This window comes from Muscardinus avellanarius (assembly GCF_963383645.1).
Source record: "Muscardinus avellanarius genome assembly, chromosome: 2".
Classification (NCBI taxonomy): domain Eukaryota; kingdom Metazoa; phylum Chordata; class Mammalia; order Rodentia; family Gliridae; genus Muscardinus; species Muscardinus avellanarius.
This window is the reverse complement of record NC_137787.1, coordinates 46,836,459-46,857,713: the sequence shown is the minus strand read 5'-3', so window position 1 is coordinate 46,857,713 and position 21,255 is coordinate 46,836,459. Positions and strand designations below refer to the sequence as shown.

Sequence of the window (21,255 nt, the reverse complement as noted above, 5' to 3'; positions counted from 1 at the left end):
ACTTTCATTAGAGTAACTGATATTTATTGAAAATTTGCATCCTAAGCACCCTTCCCAGCCCTAATAAATCAGTCCTTGCAGATGGAACCTTGGAATCTGAAGTTCCCACTAGTATCCCAGATGATTCTTGTACATACTCAAGTTTGAGACTGACTACTATATGATAGTCATTTGCTGTTATTCACTGTTGTTTTTCTAACTCACAGTAGCTTCATTTTCTACTCTACCTCTGTGCCTAAAATACTTGCAAACAGAAAATAAGTGAAATTACATAGACTAAGTGAACAGGATAAGAATATACAGTAACATTACAGGATTATTATCCAGGTTTTTTAAGTTAGATAACCAAGCGCTGATTCAGTGATTTTTAAAATTTTCTTTATTATACAAAATATTCTGAGTACTTCTTTAAATGATTCTTTAAAATCCAAGTAATGCATGTACATGATTTAAGAAGTCATATGGTACACAAGCCTTGTAATGAATGAGCAGTTCCTGTGCTCTGCTGCCTTGCCACATCTCAGATCCATACTACAGAGTTAAGCACCTTGAGTAATTTTTTTTACTATTTACATTTATATTTATTTATAAAGCTCAATACACACATTTTAAAAAATATTTTATTTTGAAACAAGGTCTCACTAAGTTGCAGAGGTCCTCACTAAGGAGCTGGGGCTGGCTGTGAACCTGTGATCTTTCTGTCTCAACCTCCTGAGTATTGAGATTACAAGCACGTGCCACCATGCCTGGAGTTCAATATATTTTAAAATGTATTAATAATTTAATGTAATTTAGAAGCCAGAACGATGTGAAAGGTAATTAAAAAGTTGTACTTTCAGTCCTGCCTCTTTACCATAGTTTTAATAGTTTTTTTTTTCATTTTTCCAGTATTTATGTACATGCAAACAAATACAATAATAAAGTAATATTCTCATTTTCATCTCCCTCCAGAGAATAGGAATTAGTATATATCTACATTGTTCTGTATTTTGGTTTTATTTACCTTAGCTTATCTTGGAAATCTTTTTATATTAGTGTATGTATATATGTAAGTTTTTTACATCTACATAGTATTCATTTTATGAATGTTTCATGATTCAATTTGTCCAGTCTCCCATTGATAGATACTTGAGTTATGTTTAGTCTTTTGTTATTGGAAAAAAATACTGCAATAAATAACCTCATATCATATTTTGTTGTTTCTGAGATATACTTTTTCACATGTTAGTATCTTTTATATTGAGGTATAACGTACAGTTGATGACTTGTCATAGTTGACAGTAGGATTTTAGAGTGGCACATGAAATAATTGTGTGTCAAAATGATGAAAAATCTCTTCATTATTTTAATGTTATGAGTATGTCACTTCTCATTTGGGGTTTTCAAGATTATATATTTGAGGGGAAGGTTATAGACTGAGAAGCTTTAGGAATAATTTTTTTTCTTTTTCTCTTTTGTCTTAGGTCAAAATGTGGTGAAAGAGATGAATTATCCCCAAAGAGAATTAAAGTAGAGGTATAGTTATATGTAATATATTTATGTGCTATTAATGTTTGCTTCTATTTTAAGATCATTAAAAATAAAGTGAAATTTTATTAGTTCAGACAAAAAGGATGGTCTCATAAACTGAAAAAAAGAATTGAAAAATGAATCTTAAAAACAATATAGTTTTGTTACTCTGAAGTATCTATAATAGTTGAACTAACAAAGTAAATTTTCAAAAGGAAACTGTATTGACTAGATTGATGTCCATTCAGTTTATCAAAGGTTAATTCGCAACTTGGTGTTTTTTACCAATCTACAACTTTTTTTTGGCTGGGCGTGGTGGCACACGCTTGTAATCCCCACACTTGGGAAGTGGAGATGGGAGGATTGCACAGGTTTGAAGCCAGCCTCGCTGGCTTAAGAGACCCTGTTTCCAAATAAAAATATAAAAATAGGTCTGGGAGTGTATCCGGGAGGTAGAAGGGCTTCCAGGAACCCCAGTACCACCAAAAGGAAAAACCAAAAAAAACAAAAAACTTTTTTCTGGCTAAACAGTTTCTTTTATGATCTTACTTACATCATGTACATTCAGAGGAGCTTTTAGTTTCTTTATATTAACTATCTGAGGAAGTGATAATTTAGTATCTACAAATTACAGAGACTATCATAACTAAAGCCTTTGTTAGAGGATCTTGGTTGAGACTTCTCATTTTAGACTTGCTAGTAGTAAGATGGGAGTTGAGTAAGAAAAATGCATTTCTTATGGCTATCAGAAATATAGAATGGTTTCAGAACTACTGTTTCTTAATACTTTTTTGGAAAGTGGTTTATAGTAGAGTGGAAAGTTGAAGTCAGTGGATCTTTTCTTGCTTTTTATCTTCAGCTGGAGGTAGGACTTAGTATTCTCTTAGCCATCCCATTATTTAATTTCAAGTTAAAGCATATAAAATATGCTTAACTACCCTAAATTTACATCATCACATTATACTCAATCCTATTTGTATAGCAGTAGTACTTTATACCAGTGCCCAAATTATCTTTTAAAAACATAAATTTCTTTCTTGCTTAAGTCTAATAGCGTTCTCCTGGACCTAAAATAAAATCTAAATTTCTCTGGAGGTATCTAAGACCTTACATGATATGACTTCATCCTGATTCTGTTACCTTGTTTTTTACTATAGTTACCCATTCTTTTTTTTTTTTTTTGGTGGTACTGGAGATTGAACCCAGGGGCATTCTACCTCCAAACTATACCCCCAGCCATATTTTTTATTCTTTATTTTGAAACAGGGTCTCACTAAGTTTCAGAGGGCCTCACAAGTTGCTGAGGCTGGCCATGAACCTGTGATCCTTCCTGTCTCAGCCTCCCAAGTACTAGGATTACGAGTGTGCACCACCACACCCGGCCTCTTACCCATTCTTTGTGTGTGTGTGGTACTGGGGATGGAACCCAGGGGTTTTCTACATCCAGACTACACCCTCAGACTTATTTATTTATTTACTTATTTATTTATTTGTTTATTTATTTAAACAGGTTCTCACTACATTGGAGAGGGCCTCACTAAGTAGCTGAGGCTGGCTTCGAACCTGCACAGTTCTTCTGTCTCAGCCTCCCAAGTACTGGGATTACAAGCATGCGACACCACACTCACCTCCTCTTACCCATTCCTGATCCAACTCTGTTGATTACCTTTCTGTGTCTGGAACATGCCAAACATATTTGTACCTCAGCACTCACTGTTCCTCTGCCAAAAATGATTTTCTCTAGGTGGCCATAGGTTTCAGCTGAGTTTCTCCGACTTCCCTGCCCCTCTTTCTGTAGGAACTTTCTCACCTACAAATTACATTCAGGCTCTTCTCCCTGTTTGTTTTGTTTGCTTTCATAGTACTTACTAGTATCTGGAACTTTTAGGTATTTGTGTTTAATTTAGTAGCAGTTTGTACCATTCATGAAAGTAGGGCTCTTATCTGTTTATTAATGTATTTGACAGTGTCGTGCACTTAGTAAAATCTATTGGATCAAATAATGACTGGCTGTGACAGGGCGTTGTGGTGCATGCTTTTAATCCCAGTACTTGGGAGGCTGAGACAGGAGGATCTGGGTTCACAGCCAGCCTCAGCTACTTAGGCCCTCTGCAACTTAAACCTTTTTTCAAAATAAGAAATAAAAAATTGGGGGCTGGAGGTGTAGCTCAGGAGAATTGCCTCTGAGTTCAATTTCTAGCACCAAAAAAAGAAAGAAAGAATGACTGGCTGTGAATCTTTGACCTCTAAAAACCTTATCCTAAAACAAGAGTTCTCAAGGAAGAGGAATATTTTATATAAAAAGGGCACATCTCTATAGAGGCCAGGCGTGGTGGCACACGCTTGTAATCCCCGTGCTTGGGAGGCAGAGACAGGAGGATCGCGCTGGTTCGGAGCCAGCCTCACTAGGACCCTGTTTTCAAATAAAAAAATATATAAAATAGGTCTGGGAGTGTAGCCCGGATGTAGAAGGGCTTCCAGGAAGCCCAGTACCACCAAAAAATTTTTTTAAAAAAGGGGCACATCTCTTAAAAATTGTGCTTACATTTGTCTCTCTGCTTCACGGTTCTGAAATAATATTTAAAATGGATTATCTTCCAATACCATATAGAAAATTTGCTGAAATTATCTAAAAGACTACATTGAAAGATAGTCTAATCAGTGAAATAGTTTTATCCTCTTTCACCCCAGGAAAACAGTTAAGTAAGATTCTTGTGGATTTAACAATTAATGACTTGCTGGTGCTGAAAGGGAAGACAGGTAAACATAGAAACTCCTAAGGCCTGTAACACTGGAGAACTTAAAGGAAAAGAAAAATAATCAATTCTACACAGTGGCCAGGAAGAGTAATCTGCTAGACCAGAAATATGTCCGTGTCTATTTTTCACCAATGGCCCTTAGTGTGATCGTGATTTGGGTAACTATCATGTTTAAGCCCCACTTTTCCTTTTTGTCTGGTTTTAGATATCACTATCGAATGTTGAAATTTATGGTCAGGGATGGTTTGAACTGTCACTGTTTTTTGTTTTGTTTTGGTTTTGGTTTGGTTTTTTTTTTTTTTGGCTCTTTTAACTCTTACTCTCTCAACAGTCCTGATTTGAAGTTTAAACAAATTGTTTCTTATATTCAGTTAGTGTTTTGAATTTCTTATTAGAAGTTCAGAGTGCTGTGTTACAGAATTGAATATGATCCTTCCATTCCTTTGAAATATATTCCAACAGAGTTCATAAAGCTACTTGAACATTTCTGGATTCAGAATTAAAATAATCAGTATTTTCTTTTCCTGTGGATAACAGTTCTAACCCTTCCCTAAAAAAGACCAGTGCGCAATCAGCCCCGAATTTCTTGAACTGAGCTCTCGATTTTTGTTTCCCAGGAGTATAAACTAGCTTTGATTTTAGGACAAAGATTCACTGTTGTTGGTTTGTTTTTAATTGTTTTGTTTTTGTCTAATAAGTACTTATATATTTCAAGTAAGTAATCAATATCTTCAAAGTTTGTCGTGCGTATGTATGTCTTATAGTGTAATCTAAGTCAAATATGAGCTATTAGAGCTGTTGATTTCATTCTGAAAGCTGATACTGAGGTAGTGAGTATTGGCTACAAAAGGTTACTGCTCCTTTAAGACTTCTCACCAAGTTTTGGTGCTTTGTTTCTCTCCTTCTGTGTGACTGCTGGGGAGAGGCAGACTTTCTGGCAGTAGAAGAGATGGGGGCTTATTGGGCAGGTATCATTGGAGCTCAGTTTTAGAAAGTAGGGATGTTGAGTGAGGTTTGGGGTGGCAGTATAAAGGTAGACTTAGACTAGCATGGACAGACAGAGGTAAGAAAATACTAGGTCTATTTAGAAAACATTAAGTAGGACAGTTAGTTTAGAGATGTGATTGACACAAATGACTTCATAAATCCAACTAGAAAGATTTTAGAACTCTTTGAACACATTTATTTTAATACTTCCTTTATAATTTCCTTTTATAATTTAAAGAAAGCCATTATGAATGTAAATTTATGACATATTCCTTATCATTAAGCCCAAAGTAATGAGATAGTTTTTTTCTTTCCTTTTCTCTTTATTTTTCCAAAATTTGTCACAACTAATAAGCACACATGCCAGGTTGCTCAGTTTTTTTCATCTTAAGGTATTTTTAGTGGGGCATGGTGGTGCACATCTGTAATCCCAGTACTTGGGAGGCTGAGACAGTTGAATCACAGGTTCAAAGCCAGTCTCAGCAACTTAATGAGGCTCTCAGCAACCCAGCAGGTGTTTTTAAATAAGAAATAAAATCGGGCTGGAAGTGTAGCTTGGAGGTAGTATGTCTCTGGGTTCAATTCCTAGACACACACACACACACACACACACACATACACACACACACACACACACACACACATTTTTATACTGAGCATGATGGCACACATTTGTAACCCTAGTACTTAGAAAGCTGAGAGAGGAGAATAGAAGGTTTGAGGCCAGCCTCAGCAACTTTGTTCCAAAATAAAAATAAAATAGGTCTGAGAGTGTAGCTCAGAAATAGAATATCCTTCAGTTCAATTCCCAGTACCCTTAAGCAGGCATGGTGGTGCAAGTTTGTAGTCCCAGTATTTATGGGGCTAAGAAGGAGGATCACAGGTTCCTGACCAGTCTCAGCAACTTGTGGGGGCCTCTGGAACTTAGTGAGACTATTTCAAAATAAACGATAAAATATGGCTGGGGGTGTAGCTCAAAGGTTCAATCCTCTGTACCACAAACACAAAAATTCTCAATACCCCCCAACAAAAAGGATAATTTTTACATTAATAAGAAATGTAATGTCCAATAGATAAAATAAAGTGACATCAAAATAAGTTGATGTGTAAGGGAAAGAGAAACACATTTTTTCCTGCACTTATCAATGCATTAGGGTACGCTAGTAAGAGTAGTGCTTGATGTTCAAACTCATTAAGGTCAGGTTCAAGGTCAGCCTCAGAATTTTTATGAGACCCTGTTTAAAAATAAAAATAAAAAGGTACTGGGCATGGTGGTGCATGCTTGTAATCCCAGCATTTGGGAGCCTGAGAAAGGAGGATTGTGGTTCGCAAACAGCCTCAACTACTTAGGCCCTTTGCAACTCAGTGAGACCTTGTTTCAAAACAAAGAATTAAAAATAGGGCTGGGGGTATAGTTTGGAGGTAAAATGCCCCTGGGTTCTACCCCCAGTACTGTAAAAATAAATTAATTAATTAAAAGAGCTCAGAGATATAGAATGCCCCAGGGTTCAATCCCTAGTACTTATGTACATACCTGCATGCATACATACACAAAAATAGAATATTTTGCTGATTTTCCTCCCTGGAAAGCACTTTTTATATGAAAAGTTATTCTCCCATGAAGATAGTTAACTATTTGATTTTTTTTTAATATTGGTGTTCACATTGTTTAAAAGTATTAAGCATTATCTTTTGTCCTTAAGAAATACGTCTTCTTAAAGGAGGGTATGTTAAATCTTTAAAAAATAGGGACTTTGAATTTTATTTCTTTAATTCCTACAGTAAATAATATAGCCATGGGGGGAGAGGGGATGAGGAGGTAGCCTGCTAGTTTGGGTAGGCCTTTGGGAAACCACTACTTGGAGGGAAAGTGCCCCGTCAACCTTGTGCATGGTGCCTAAGACTAGTAGTCTTTGAAGAAGGGAGATTGTTTTCTAATTCAGAGAAGCATATATAGTAAACAATTAAAATTTAACAATGTAAATGACAAAATGTATATGTAAGAGATTACTATATTATATATTTATTGTTTAGAATGAGGAAAAACTGTTGAAAAGATAGTAAATCAATAAAAATTAGTCTGCTCTATTTATTTATATGGCTTGACAAGGAGTTAAAGGAGATGAAAAACTAAGAGCCATAAGTGCTGGCTTTTTTTGTCTTTTGAATTCTTTAAAAATATTAATTAAAAGTAGATTCAAGCTGGATGTGGTGGCAAATGCCTGTAATCCCAGTATTTGGGAGGCTGAGACTGGAGGATTACAGATTCAAGGCCAGCTTCAGCAATTTAGTGATACCCTGTTTTGAAATAAAAGGATAAAATTGGACTGGGAGTATATCTCAAGGTATGCCCCTGGGTTCCATTCCCAGGACATTAAAAAATGTATATTCAGTTGGTGTTCTTTCTTTTTCATTAAAACACATTGAGTTAGCTAGGCATGGTGGTACACGCTTGTAATCCCAGCATTTGGGAGACTGAGACAGGAGGATTGCAGTTCAGGGCCAGCCTCAGCTATTTAGTGAGGCCCTTTGCAACTCAGTGAGGCAATGTTTCAAATTAAAGAATAAAATATAGGGGTGTAGCTCAGAGGTAGAATGCCCCTGGATTCCACCTCCAGTACCGCAAAAACAAACAAACAAACAAAAACAAAACCCATTGAGTTTTGTGAACCAAATCTGTCATTACGTCCATTGTTAAAAGGAGCACTAACATTAGAAGGAAAGAAGGATATCGAAAGCCATCAGACTCAGGACTGTGATGGCAGCCTACCACATGGGCTAATACTGTCTATTTCTCATCTGTAAGTTTTCTTCATCGTAATTGCTAGAAATGCAAAGATGAAAGGTGATAGCTTTCTTCCTACCCCCTGTGGTGTTGGGAGTATGAAGCAGTTAAAAATAATGGAATGAAAGAAATGAAATGTGTAAAAGAGCCCAGAAAGTCAGAGAATTGAGGATTGAAAAAGAAAGACTTAGAGGACACATCTGTTAGCTGTTCCAGTGGGCTGTGAGGAAGGGGAAGGATAGAGGGTCAGAATATCCACCTACGCTGTTACTAAGCTTGTTGAAAAGAAAGCTGGTCTAATTTGATGTAGACTCTTCTCTGGATCAGAAAAACAGAAGCTTTACATTCTGCTATTCATACAGAAAGTGTGAGAAGAAAGAAGGAAAATGCACATGTGGCGAAAGGAACATCTGCTGTGACGAGTCATTTAAAGACAGCCAGGCAGTGCCTTTAAAGCAGTTTACTGGTTCTTGGTGGGAAAGATGAGAAGGAACGGGGGTGGAGACCAATGGGGTGAGAGTGATTGGGTCATGAGCGGCATTCCACCCTCTATCTTTTATTTTCTCAGTCCTCAGACCCAGAGACTCATCAGCAAGGGAAGTGTGTGATTAATGGCAGCAGCCAAGAATATGACATGGAGATAAATTGCTCCTAGCATGGTACAGCTGGTGCCTGAAGAAAAAAGCTTGAGAGACTCAAACAAAAGTCCTGAACCAAACATAATGTGAAAGAGACCAGTTTCTTGGTAATTTATATCTCATACAATGATAGCCGTAGCTATACATTCTTTAGTTTTTCCATCTACAATGGATTGTCAAGACTGTGAGAGAAAATCAAAATGACTAATGTATTCATTTGCATAGAGATTAATGATTACTTAGATATTATTTATTACTTATTGCAAGCTATTATTTCTCTTTATTAATGATGAAGCAGTATACATTTTCCAAGAAAATTCACATACAGAGTTTAAAGTCCCTCCTTTTCAGCTTTTCAATATTCTCATGGCTGAATAATTCTGCCAGTGGTGCCACCATATATTTGTATGGCACGAGTCACCATTTTGTTCATTTCATTCCCACAAATCACCCCTAGTCAGAAGAAGTAGGCAGTATAATTCCCATTTTAAAAATGGGAATAAATCTGGCGTGGTGGCACACACTTGTAATCCCAGTATTTGGAAGGCTGAGACAGGAGTATCACGGTTCAAGGACAGCCTCAGCTACTTAGTGAGACCCTTTGCAACTCAGTGGGGCCTTGTTTCAAAGTGAAGAATAAAAAATAGGATTGGGGTGTAGCTTAGAGGCTGAATGCCCCTGGGTTCAATCCCCAGCAAAACACACACACACACGGAAATACCGAACTGTGTGTCCAGCAAAACACACACACACACGGAAATACCGAACTGTGTGTCCAGCAAAACACACACACACACACACACACACACACACACACACACACACACACACACACACACGGAAATACCGAACTGTGTGTGTGGCTTGGAGGCTGAATGCCCCTGGGTTCAATCCCCAGACACACACACACACACACACACACACACAAATACCAAACTGTGTGTGTGTGTGGCTCGAGGTACTTGGGAGGTTGGGAATGTAGGATTGCAATTTTGAGGCCAGCCTTGGCAATTTAGCAAGACAGTGTTTCAAAATAGAACATAAAAAGGGCTGGGGAGAATGACCCTGACTCTGACTGATTTCATTCCCAAGTACCACCAAAATTTAAAATAAAAAGAAATAATGAGGTTAATTTTCTTTCCTGAGATCGCATTATACATCTGCTTCCTAAAATGAGAAAACTAGCTAACTCCTTATCCTTTTATAAGCTTCTTCAAAACCAGTATGGTGATACTGGGGCATCTGGGATTCTGGCTGGGCACCCTGCACTTAGAGACTGCTGATAAGCTGGTGCCTCTCCAGTCTGGGTCCCCAAGCTTGAATCTCAGTTTTTGTGCATCAAGTCTCACTAGCCTTTAAACTCAACATGTCCGCAAATAAACTAAAATTATGTGGCCCCTCATCAAACTTTCTGGTCCAGAGTACCTTATAGTAGCAGATATTACACCCCCCCCCCCAAAAAAAAGGGCACACTGGAAACAGAGAGGTTAATTTTTTTTTTTTACCACCAAACTCCCATTTGCCTAATCTCAGAAATTTTTAAATTTCTTTGTCACATCTATCATTTTCCACTATTCTTCATCTTCATTACAGCTCTCCAGCCAGTCTCTCTGCTACCATCCTTGATGCCATCACACTCAGGCCTTTCCAAAATACAGATCAGATTAGTCTCTTCTCCAAGAGCATCAGTGGCTTCTCCTTGCCTTTAAAATAGAACTCTTCACCAAATCTGACCTGAACTTGTTTCCAACGTCTCTTACCACTCCCCTTTAAATATTTTTCATCTTCTAGAGTATAGCCTGGGTGGGTGGGTGGGTGGGTCTGTCTGTCTGTCTGTCTATCTATCTATCTATCTTTCTACCGCCTGGCCTTTATATAATCTGCTCTCTTTCCCTAGAGAGCCCTCTTTCTTCAAGCTTCAACCTAAACATCATGTCCTCTGGGATCTTCTCTGCCAAAATGCCAATGCTCTGGATCTCTGTCCATTTCACTGTCGAAATTGTGTTTGTCAATAGGACTGAAGGCATTTCTCTTCTTTGCCATTGTATCCCCATATGCGTACAATATGTGAAACAGACAACATTTTTGTTTCTAGATTTTCAGTGTGCCTTCTGCTTAGACAGTTCCCCAGCAGTATATTCAAGATGATCTTGCTGCTTTTAGTATTAAATGACTAGTTTCTACTCTCATTCTAAGCTATCTATACTATATGAACATCCCTAAAATTTATCCTTTCCTCTCTGTAAAATAGGGATGTAGTAAGTCACTTATAGCATGTTGTCTGCTTTAATTGGACTATATATGTGGTTTTTGATGAATTTAATAAATATTAGTAAGATTTACTAGATACTGTATGTGTGCAATGCACTGTGCTAATCACAGAGGTGAAATAATTTGCCTCGTATCATAGAAGGAAGTAGTAGAATTGAGTTTCAAACTCAATACAAGTTAAAGATAGTTCTTATGAAAAACAGAGCTATAAGAGGAATACCTGTACTTATTAATGTGAGTTTCATAAAACTAGTCTCTCTGGGGTTTTATGGATTGAGCATAAACTTGAAAGTCAGATATATGTAGCTATAAAATAAGGGAAACAGGATTGTTTGCAGGGAGTATTAAGCTAATGTATATAAAATATAGAATATGGGAATTGGTACATTGTAGGCTCCTGAAAAATAATAGGTGTTACTACTCAGGTTTTTTTTTTTTTCCAAGCCTTTTACTAGATTACCTCATTGAACCTTAGAACTTAAGGAAGGGTTTGCTAAAGATTAAGTAGAATTTTTAGGAATAAACAAATTCTTAGAAGAAAAATAGAAATTGTTAAGAAAAACCATACTTTTCATTTAGCCTAGACTATATGCACTTATATAAAGCTCATTCTAGCTGACCTAATTATTGTGTTCTGTGCATCCCTATAAGCCTATGTAGGGACTGAGAAAGGCAGCTATTTTTAATCCTTTAAAAGTGATTATATATAAAGCCATCATAAACCTACATAAGGCTGACTCAAGATCTCAAGTTTATTGAGTTTTGATTCTTAATTGTATTATTTCATGTCTGAATTTTTAAAATAGCAAATTAGTTATTACTTAGGAAATTAACTTTAGATGAAATATTGAAAGTTTGGGATCTTAAATGAAGGAATAATTTTTTTAAGACCCTGATGGGGGAAAAATTTTAACTATTATATCTCAAATAATAGAAACTATTTTGTTTTAATTGCATTATAACATCTCTTCTGCTATGTTACTATAAGAACTTTTGTTTTTAATAATTCACCTTTTCCAAATACATAGCTTATCAAACAAAGGGTGAAGGATACATGTTTGAAGTTGTTAATGACAGATTTTTGTAAGGGGTCCTTCAATAGTTTTCCATAAAGTTACTAACACCAATGTGATATTTTATAGTATTAAAGTTCACATGGAGCAATAAATAGGCAATTAAAAGAAACTTAAAAGAAGTAATAGGTGTATTAGCCCAGATACTAATCAAGTGTAGAACAAATAATTTAAGTTAAAGTGTTTTCTAGAATAGAGTACCCCAATAGGCCATATTTAGTATAAGAATTCAATGTACATTGCTATACTTACTAAGGCATGATTTCATCTGCTTTATCTCATTTGATTTTCACAATGACTCTGACAGGTGTTCTTATCTCTATTTTTCATATGAACAAATTGCTGTTGAGGGAGATTTGCTTTACCTATCCAGATTCACATAGGTCCTGGGTGGTGGAATTAGAACACAAGTACAGGTCTTTCCAATTCTGAAGGTCCATTGTCTGTCCTAAATAAATTATGATAAAAGAGAAACTAGCCAACATGGAGGCATTCTTAGGAAATTCAGTTTGCGATTATTGGATAGCACGTTAAAACTTTTTAAAATTTGGATATTTACCATATTACAAATGACCAAGTAAGTTCCAGATGGGTCAGAGAGAATGGGAACGAACTTACATTATGATCCAGCAATACCACTAACTGAGTATCTACCCAAAAGAATGGAAACTAAACTACCAGACTAATGCTTGTGTATCTATGTTCATAGCTGCACAGTTCATAATTACAAAACTATGGAGCCAGCCAAGAATTAATTAACAAACAAAAAATGCTTTACAAAAACTAGAGTGGATTTAATACTTAACCATCTTTTTTTGTTGTTGTTGGCGATACGGTACTGGGGATGGAACCCCCTCTGGGCTTACACTTCCAGACCTATTTTATATTTTATTTGGAAACAGGTTCTCACTAAGTTGCTGAAAGTCTCACTAAGTAGCTGGCTGTCTTCGAACCTGCATGATCCTCCTGTCTCAGCCTCCCAAGTACTGGGATTACAAGCATGAGCCACCATGCCCAGCTTAACCAAATTTCTAAGGCAGAATGCCTTTGAGATGTTATAGCAATAGAAGAAATTGTAAAATAAACTTGTGGAACTGTAATGGATAAAGTTAATTTTTGTAGTATCAAGACAAAAATAAAGATAAATTGGCAAAAACAAAAAATTAAAAACCCAATGATATCTACTGCTGTCAAGGAAACTGTCTTGTTTTAGGATAATATAGCTCAGTAAAGGCCTTTTGTGAAAGTGTGTATGAAGACATAAAAATGACATCCTTTTCCAGTAATTCTACCTCTGAGAATTTTTGTAATGAACAATCTAAACTAGAAAATGTTATTCCCATGGAAATTGTTTTTGTTGCTTTTTTAAAAATAAAACCAGAATTTAGGAAAAGAATCTAAAATGTCCAGTATGAGGATAGTGGTTAGTTGAACCACTGGTTGATTGAACTTTTATGTAACTATTACAATTATCAAAGCTTGTTTTCCTGTGAAAAATAATATAGATGATTATATTTTTTCATCTTTTTCATTTATGTTTTACTGAAGTTATAGCCACAGAAAATAAAGTACTTTTATGTCATAAAAACTTGAAATACTATAAACTAAAATCAGCTGTGATTTTTCAGGTAGTGGGGATTAAGGTGGGTTTTTTTTTTTTTTGCTTTATTTTCTGGGTTTTTGATAGCATGGTTATTTATTTTTTTCAGACTAAATATAAAAGACTTATTCTTTGACCCACAGGATGGGTTTCCAGATTTCCAGGATTCTGTGCACACACTCTTCCAGCAGGCTAGAACTAAGAATGAAGAACTTGCAGCTCTTAGTTCACAGGTAACACAAACTACCAGTATTATAATCATATCTGTAGGTTAAAAATAAGTGGCTGCTTTATAGCTAGTTTCAGTTTGGGGTTTACAAGGACTGATCTTATTTTGGTTATCCTAAAAATGTTTTATCTATAGCTGTATCAATAAGATAGCAATAATTAATTGGTTTGATTTGATTCATGAGCAGAATCTGATATGGTACTACTTATTCTTTGTAGTTTATAGGAAATGAGACAGAGTTCCTAATCAAGAAAACGCAAAAGAAATAATTTAGTATCAAGAAAACAGCTGTGTTGATTATGGCTATATTATTCCCTGAGGTAAAACAGCACTAGTTCTCAAATATTAGTAGACAACATCATAATTATTATTAACTCATTTAATTTATATACTGAAAAATGTTAAGTTGCTATGTAGTTTTAGGTGCTTTTGTCATTCAATTATTTAATTGTGTTTGTTCACTGAAATGAACATTTAAAATGTCTTTTTGGTAAGCATCTCCTTTTAGAAATTTTTATTGTAAGTTTTTTCATTGTAAATTTTATTTCTATTTACATTTTTCTCTAATGACTTGCTTTTACTCAAATTTAATACTGCCAAGTTATGTGTTTTCATGTTAAGAAATTAAAAAATGCATTTTCCCTTAGAAATGCTTTGAAATGTTATCAGTTAATTAGTAACAAGTTAAAATGAAATGAAGTTACGGTCACTTTTGGTCTGATTTACTTACATGTAGAAATAATAGCATGAGCATTTATCCTATTTATTTAATGAATTAATATATCCCGCCTATTGAATTTTAATATTGTGAATCATGTCTTTTTGTAAACAATTTTACATAGCTTTTTTTTTTAACTACTATTATATAACATGGTAGTGAGTCATATCTCTGTATTTTGACTCTTACCTTCTTGGGAAAATATCACAGATAAACTGCTTTGAGTATCACATACAATTAATTAGGAGAAGTATATAGAAAAGGAAATTATAAAAACACATGCAAAGATAAATTTATTTGTCAGTTCTTAATTTTGTATTTTAAAAAATGTCTTTCTCTGAGTGGTTGGGAAATATTGCAGTTTCATTCTGTGATGAAGACAAAGATCCTTAGCATTGATGCTTTTCTACATAATTTGCATTGTTTAATTTTAGTGGGAAGGGTGTTTGTCTTGTTCTTCTAGACAGCCGTTTTACACCTTTTCTCCCCCAAACACACTGTCATCAGAGTCTGTGTAGTGCCAAGTTCTAAAATAAAAATGCCAAGATAACACCCTTGTGTTAGAAGCAGTTGATAGCAGATGTTGCTGTTGCTCTTAGGTTCCCTTTTAAAGATCCTTTGAAGGACTCAGTAGTTTAGAAAACAAAACTAGGGTTCTGTTGCTTTTGAGCTGATATGGGATTCTTTTATAGGATTGGGAAGAAACCTTTTTGCTTTTGTACAAAATCCAACATTTTATGTTTTCACATGGTATAGACATTTATTCATATTTATGGAACCAAGTATATCACATGAAGTGTGAACTAATTTTAATGAATACTATATTTATTTGCTGGAATCTGAAATTGGCATCTTCAAACCATTATAACAAAATCTAGAATGTTGTAGTTACTGATTTTATTTTTGCTTTACTTACTAGCAGCCTGAAAAGGTGATGGCAAAGCAGATGGAGTTCCTCTGCTCCCAAGCTGGCTATGAGAGACTGCAGCATGCCGAGAGAAGACTGTCTGCGGGGCTCTACAGGCAGAGCTCAGAGGAGCACAGCCCTAACGGCCTGCCTTCTGATAACACAGATGGACAAGGTGTGCTTTCACATTGGCCTTTGCTTTAGCATCACTACTGTGAGCACCTGAAATACTGTGAACCTCAAAAAGTTGCTCTTGTTTTTTGTTGTTGATGTTGTTCATTTTGTTTTTGTTGTACTAGGGATTAAACCCAGAGGCATTTTGCTTCTGAGCTATACCCCTAGCCCTTTTGTTATTTTTTGTTTTAAAACAGGGCCTCACTAGGTTGCTGGGTGTCTTGCTACATTGCAGAGGCTGTCCTTGAACCTACAATTCTCCTGTCTCAGCCTCCCAAGTACCAGCTAAAATTGTTGAGTGTTTTTTTTGTTTCTTGGTTGGTTGGTTGGTTGTTGTTGTTGTTTTTTTCTTTGTAGTGGAACCCAGAGGCTTTTCTATCTCCAGGCTATATTCTCAGAACTATTTAATACTTTATTTAGAAACGGTCTCAATTTTTGCTGAGAGCCTCACTCAGTAGCTAAGGCTGGCTTCGAACCTGTGTGATCCTCCTGTCTCAGACTCCCAAGCGTTGGGATTATAAGCATGTGCCACCATGCCTGGCTAAGATTGTTGGTTTTTAAATCTTGATGTTTTATAGAGATTATTTTGTGTGACCTTAATTGTTCCTCTATTTTAAAAAGATGAAAGAATTTATCCTGTAATTTTTTGGGCGGTACTGGTGATTGAACTACCTCCAAGCTCTACCCTCAGCCCTATTTTTATATTCTTTATTTTGAAACAGCATCTCACTAAGTTGCGGGGGGCCCTCATTAAGTAGCTGAGGCTGGCCTTGAACCTGCCATCCTCTTTTCTCAGCATCCCAAGTACTGGGATTACAAGCATGTGCCACCAATCCTAGCTTATCCTGTAAATTTTAATAAGTTAATTTTAAAATTCTTATTATTTCTCTATTGTCTGTTGACACGTGCTTAACATATTTTGTGGAGGGTGAGTAAGCATGAGAGATGTGAACAGTACAGATCATTTTTCTCCAGAATTCAATTCCTTATGAAATGTTTCTCTTTCACTCCCTTCCCCCCCACTCCCAGTGCTGGAGATAGAACCAAGGGTAGAAAGTACTTTACTACTCAGCTATACATCCCAGCTCATATCTTTTTTAAAAAGATCAAAGCTTCCCCGGGCATGGTGTCGCACGCTTGTAAATCCCCATGCTTGGGAGGCGGAGACAGGAGGATCACTCAAGTCGAAGCCAGCCTTGTTGGCTAAAGAGACCCTGTTTCCAAATAAAAATATAAAATAGTTCTGGAAGTGTAGCCCAGAGAAGGCCCCTGGGTTCCACCCCCAGTACCACCAATAAATAAATAAATAAATAAATAAATAAATAAATAAATAAAACAAAGCTTCATATTTTTTTAGATTCCAAAAACAGATTTGTCTGAAATTTCTAACATTTGTTTCTTAAGAGAGTATGGTAGTTTCTCTAAAGTCTTCTGACCAAGCATAACTCTTAGGTTTAGAAAGAAGTTGTGTGATTCATGAGTATTCTTACCATTCTGAAAATCATTTATTTATTCATTTACTTACTTATTTACTTATTTATTTGGTACTAGGAATTGAACCCAGGAGTGTTCTACCTCTGAGCTACATCCCAAGCCCTATTTTATTTTTTATTTTGAAACAGAGTTTCACAAAGTTTTGAGGGTCATGCTAAGTTGCTGAGGCTGGCCTTAAATCTGCAATCTTCTTGTTTCAGCCCCCCACCTACTAGGATTACAGGTGTATGCCACCATGCCTGGCCTAAATGTTATTTTTTTCATGGTCTCAGAAGTCCCTCCTCACTGGGAGCTTACATTCTAGTAGGGGGCAATGTATAGTACATTACTATATAAACATGCCCTCTAGTTTTAAAGAAGAACAATAATTATGTACTGTCTTTGTGTGTATGTGTGTGTGTGTGCGCGTGTGTGTGTGCGTGCATGCGCACTGCTGGGGATTGAACCCAGGGGCATTCTACCTCCAAGCTATACCCCCAGCCCTATTTTTTTTCATTAATTTATATATATATTTAATTTTTGTGTGTGTGTGTGGTATTGGGTGTGCAACCCAGGGACTTTTCTACCTTCGGGCTATACTCCCAGACCTATTTTATACTTTATTTGGAAACAGGGTCTCACTAAGTTGCTGAGAGCCTCACTCAGTAGCTGAGGCTGGCTTTGGACTTGTGCAATCCTCCTGTCTCAGCCTCCCAAGCGCTGGGATTACAAGCATGCACCACCACGCCCTGCTTATTCTTTATTTTGAAACAGGGCCTCACTAAATTATAGAGGTCCTCACTAAGTAGCTGAGGCTGGCTGTGAACCTACTATCCTCCTGTCTCAGCCTCCCAAATGCTGGGATTACAAGCGTGCACCACCATGCCCAGCTTATCTTTTTTTAATATATTACTTTTACACTTTTCCGGAGTGCTGTTTTCAAAAAAGACTTTAAATAAAAATGCCATCTTAACAAGCATTTTTCAACCACGAAATGAAATATTACCTTTGTCAGTAGATCAGAATACTGTAGGAAAAGGAAATTCTTTCTTTTAAAAATATTAACAGAAACTTTGAAAAGTTGTTAGCAAGTAATATTTAATGGTTAAAAAGCAGTGGCAGTTATGAAAGATTTGATAATTTTAATTTGTGACACCAGGACAACTTAGTGTGGGGTAGCAACTTGCAAATATGACAGATTTAGGTTTATGATTAGTATGTGAAGGATTTTTAACCATTTTTATCTTAATTACATTTTTCATGGATTTTGCTATATAGCTTTTTAAAAAAATCTGTAATTGGCTTGAAGCCATCTCTTTCTCTCGAGTGAGAGAATTGTTATGTGATTAATACATGTCTTGGCAAAATGGTTGCTGTAGTAGGAAAAGTTGAAATACTGTAATTCTCATTCTTTATGTTTAGCTCTTAAAAAACATCTTCACAAGCCGGGCGTGGTGGCGCACGCTTGTAATCCCCGCGCTTGGGAGGCTGAGACGGGAGGATCGCACAGGTTCGAAGCCAGCCTCAGCTACTTAGTGAGGCTCTCAGCAACTTAGTGAGACCCTGTTTCTAATAAAATATAAAATAGGTCTGAGAGTATAGCCCGGAGGTAGAAAGCCTCTGGGTTCCACCTCCAGTACTACCAAAAAACCCAGCCAAACAAACATAAAAAACCGTCTTCACAGAGCTGAGTGTTGTTGCATGCTTGTAATCCCAGCATTTGGGAAGCTGAGACAGGAGGATCACAGTTCATGGACACACCTCAGTTACTACTTACTGAGGCCCTTTGCCACACAATGAGACCCTGTTTCAAAATAAAGAATAAAAAATAGAGCTGGGGTTGTAGCTCCGAGGTAGAATCCCCCCGGGTTCCATCCCCAGTACCGCACAAAAAATAATGAATAAATAAATAAATCTTTACAGAAGGGAATACCTTGGGCCTTGTATAAGACAACTTCACATTTTCCTTCTAAACTGTTGAAGATTTTTTCACTAATATATAAATTTTTTAGTGCCTATTGACTTCTTACTCTTTCCTTAAGGAGTATTCAAGGCAATTTGTGAGAATTTATTTTTAAGAAAAACTGTGGTGTGTGTTAAATTATTTATTCACGTGTATTTTTTTCTTTTCATTAGGAGAGAGACCTTTGAATCTTCGAATGCCTAATTTACAGAATAGACAACCCCATCATTTTGTGGTAGATGGGGAGCTAAGTAGACTTTACTCCAGTGAGGCAAAGTCCCACTCATCAGGTGAGTATGGTGTATGATCAGAGTCAAACTTGAGTAAACCTTTTTAAAATTCTGTTTGTTTACTCTCACTGTGCATTCCCCGCACACAAATTTCATAATGTTACTAATCAGTTTTCCTTTCCTTGGAAATTATAAGGACCATAATGTTAGCTAATCTTTATGAAAACAGTCAAAAAATAATAGGGAAAACTTAAGAAGCTTAAAACTATTTTGATTAGCTATTATGAGAATGATGACTTTTGCTGGGTCTGGTGGTGCATGCCTGTAAACCCCAGTGCTTGGGAGGCTAAACAGGAGAATTGCAGGTTCAAAGCCATCCTCAGCAACTTAGCAAGACTGAATAACCTACTAAGACCCTGTTTCAAAATGAAGAATAAAATAGAGCTGGGCTTAGGAAAGCCTCTGGGTCCAGTCCTGAGTATCACCAAAGAGGGAAGGAGGGGGAGGGAACTTGAATAATAAATGGCTGGTTTGAGTTTGGCTGGTTTGCTCTTTGGGGCCCATACCATCATATAGAATTAATGGGCGATATATTTGCTCTTGTGCTAAGAAAGCGTTGTTTACCAAAATCTAAACTTTTCATGGAGGTATGTTTTAGGGATGATATATTTCAGAAGTAAACTGAACTCCATGAAAGAATAAGCAGTTTCTAGTTAGGTATTTACATACTTTTTACTCCAGTAAAGTGAGTTAGACAGAGTTGAAGTAGATCAGCACCATTTCAAAAAAATCTAATGTCATTCAAGCTTTAAAGTAACTTAAGGAGTCACTTAAAATCATTGATTTTATAGGTGAAACCAGATAAAATACTTGATGTTAAATATGTATTCTGAGTTGTTGGGAAAATGGTTCTGTAAATATTAGAATCAAACCTTTACATCTAAGCCAGGCGTAGTGGTGCACGCTTGTAATCCCAGCGCTTGGGAGTCTGAGACAGGAGGATTGCGCAGGTTCAAAGCCAGCCTCAGCTACTTAGTGAGGCTCTCAGCAACTTAGTGAGACCGTTTCCAAATAAAGTATAAAATAGGTCTGAGAGTATTGCCCAGAGGTAGAAAAGCCCCTGGGTTCCACCCTCAGTACCACACACACAAAAAAAAAACTTTACATCTAATAGTACAAATTGTGTTTTTACTAGAAAAAATCATCAAGGGAATCTTTATCTTTCAGTTCTAGTTCATGCTCCTGGCAGATTCTAAAAAGGCCAAAGTCCTACATGATATTCTGTTTTGTGGCTTTAGTCTACTATTTCATACTTGACTCTACTTGCTTTTAAGATTGTTAAAAAGAGGTTAAGAAATTGAGCAATTTCTGAAGAAAGTAAAGTCTTCGTTGTTTAGCAATATTTTCCTTAGTTTGTCATGGCTTCTGTCTCATTTCTTTTTTAAAAGTAAAGATTTTAACTAATAGCAGTGTAAACAAGTGATTGGATTTATTTCCTACATTTATCATTTTGGACTGGACCAAGCATTTAAAAAGTAATGTTCTCTACAATGTTTGATGTACATTAAATGATTTAACTCTCATGCCACTTTATGTAGATACTATCCTTATTTTATAAATGAAGACACTAAGGCTTAGAAGAGTTTATAACTTGCTCAAAGATGTATACAGTTAGTAATTGGCATGGTTGGAATTTAAATCACAACTTTATGAGTAAAGTTTTAAGTGAAATGTCAGAATTATGAATAGGTAATAGTATTTGCCATGAAATTTGGGGGATTTATAACATTGATATTTGTAGTACATTGATTTAAAATAGCAAAACATTTTGTGTTTTCATTTTTATTCAGAGAGCCTTGGGATTTTAAAAGACTACCCTCACTCAGCTTTTACCTTGGAAAAGAAAGTCATCAAAACAGAGCCTGAAGATTCAAGATAG

General features: G+C 36.2%; 1 protein-coding gene across 3 annotated transcripts in view; it reads left to right on the top strand.

The window, feature by feature from the left end:
• Window positions 1-21,255, top strand: part of NAB1 (NGFI-A binding protein 1) — a gene marked incomplete at both ends in the record, with an annotated part of 32,565 nt that extends 11,310 nt beyond the window's left edge. Inside the window, 5 exons of one of the 3 annotated variants that reach the window (XM_080690241.1) lie at window positions 1,464-1,515; window positions 13,766-13,855; window positions 15,489-15,651; window positions 19,260-19,376; window positions 21,167-21,255. In XM_080690241.1, the coding sequence (XP_080546367.1) occupies window positions 1,464-1,515; window positions 13,766-13,855; window positions 15,489-15,651; window positions 19,260-19,376; window positions 21,167-21,255 (511 nt within the window). The remainder of the gene's footprint in view (window positions 1-1,463; window positions 1,516-13,765; window positions 13,856-15,488; window positions 15,652-19,259; window positions 19,377-21,166) is intronic. The other 2 variants (XM_080690239.1, XM_080690240.1) reach the window with 2 other exon arrangements.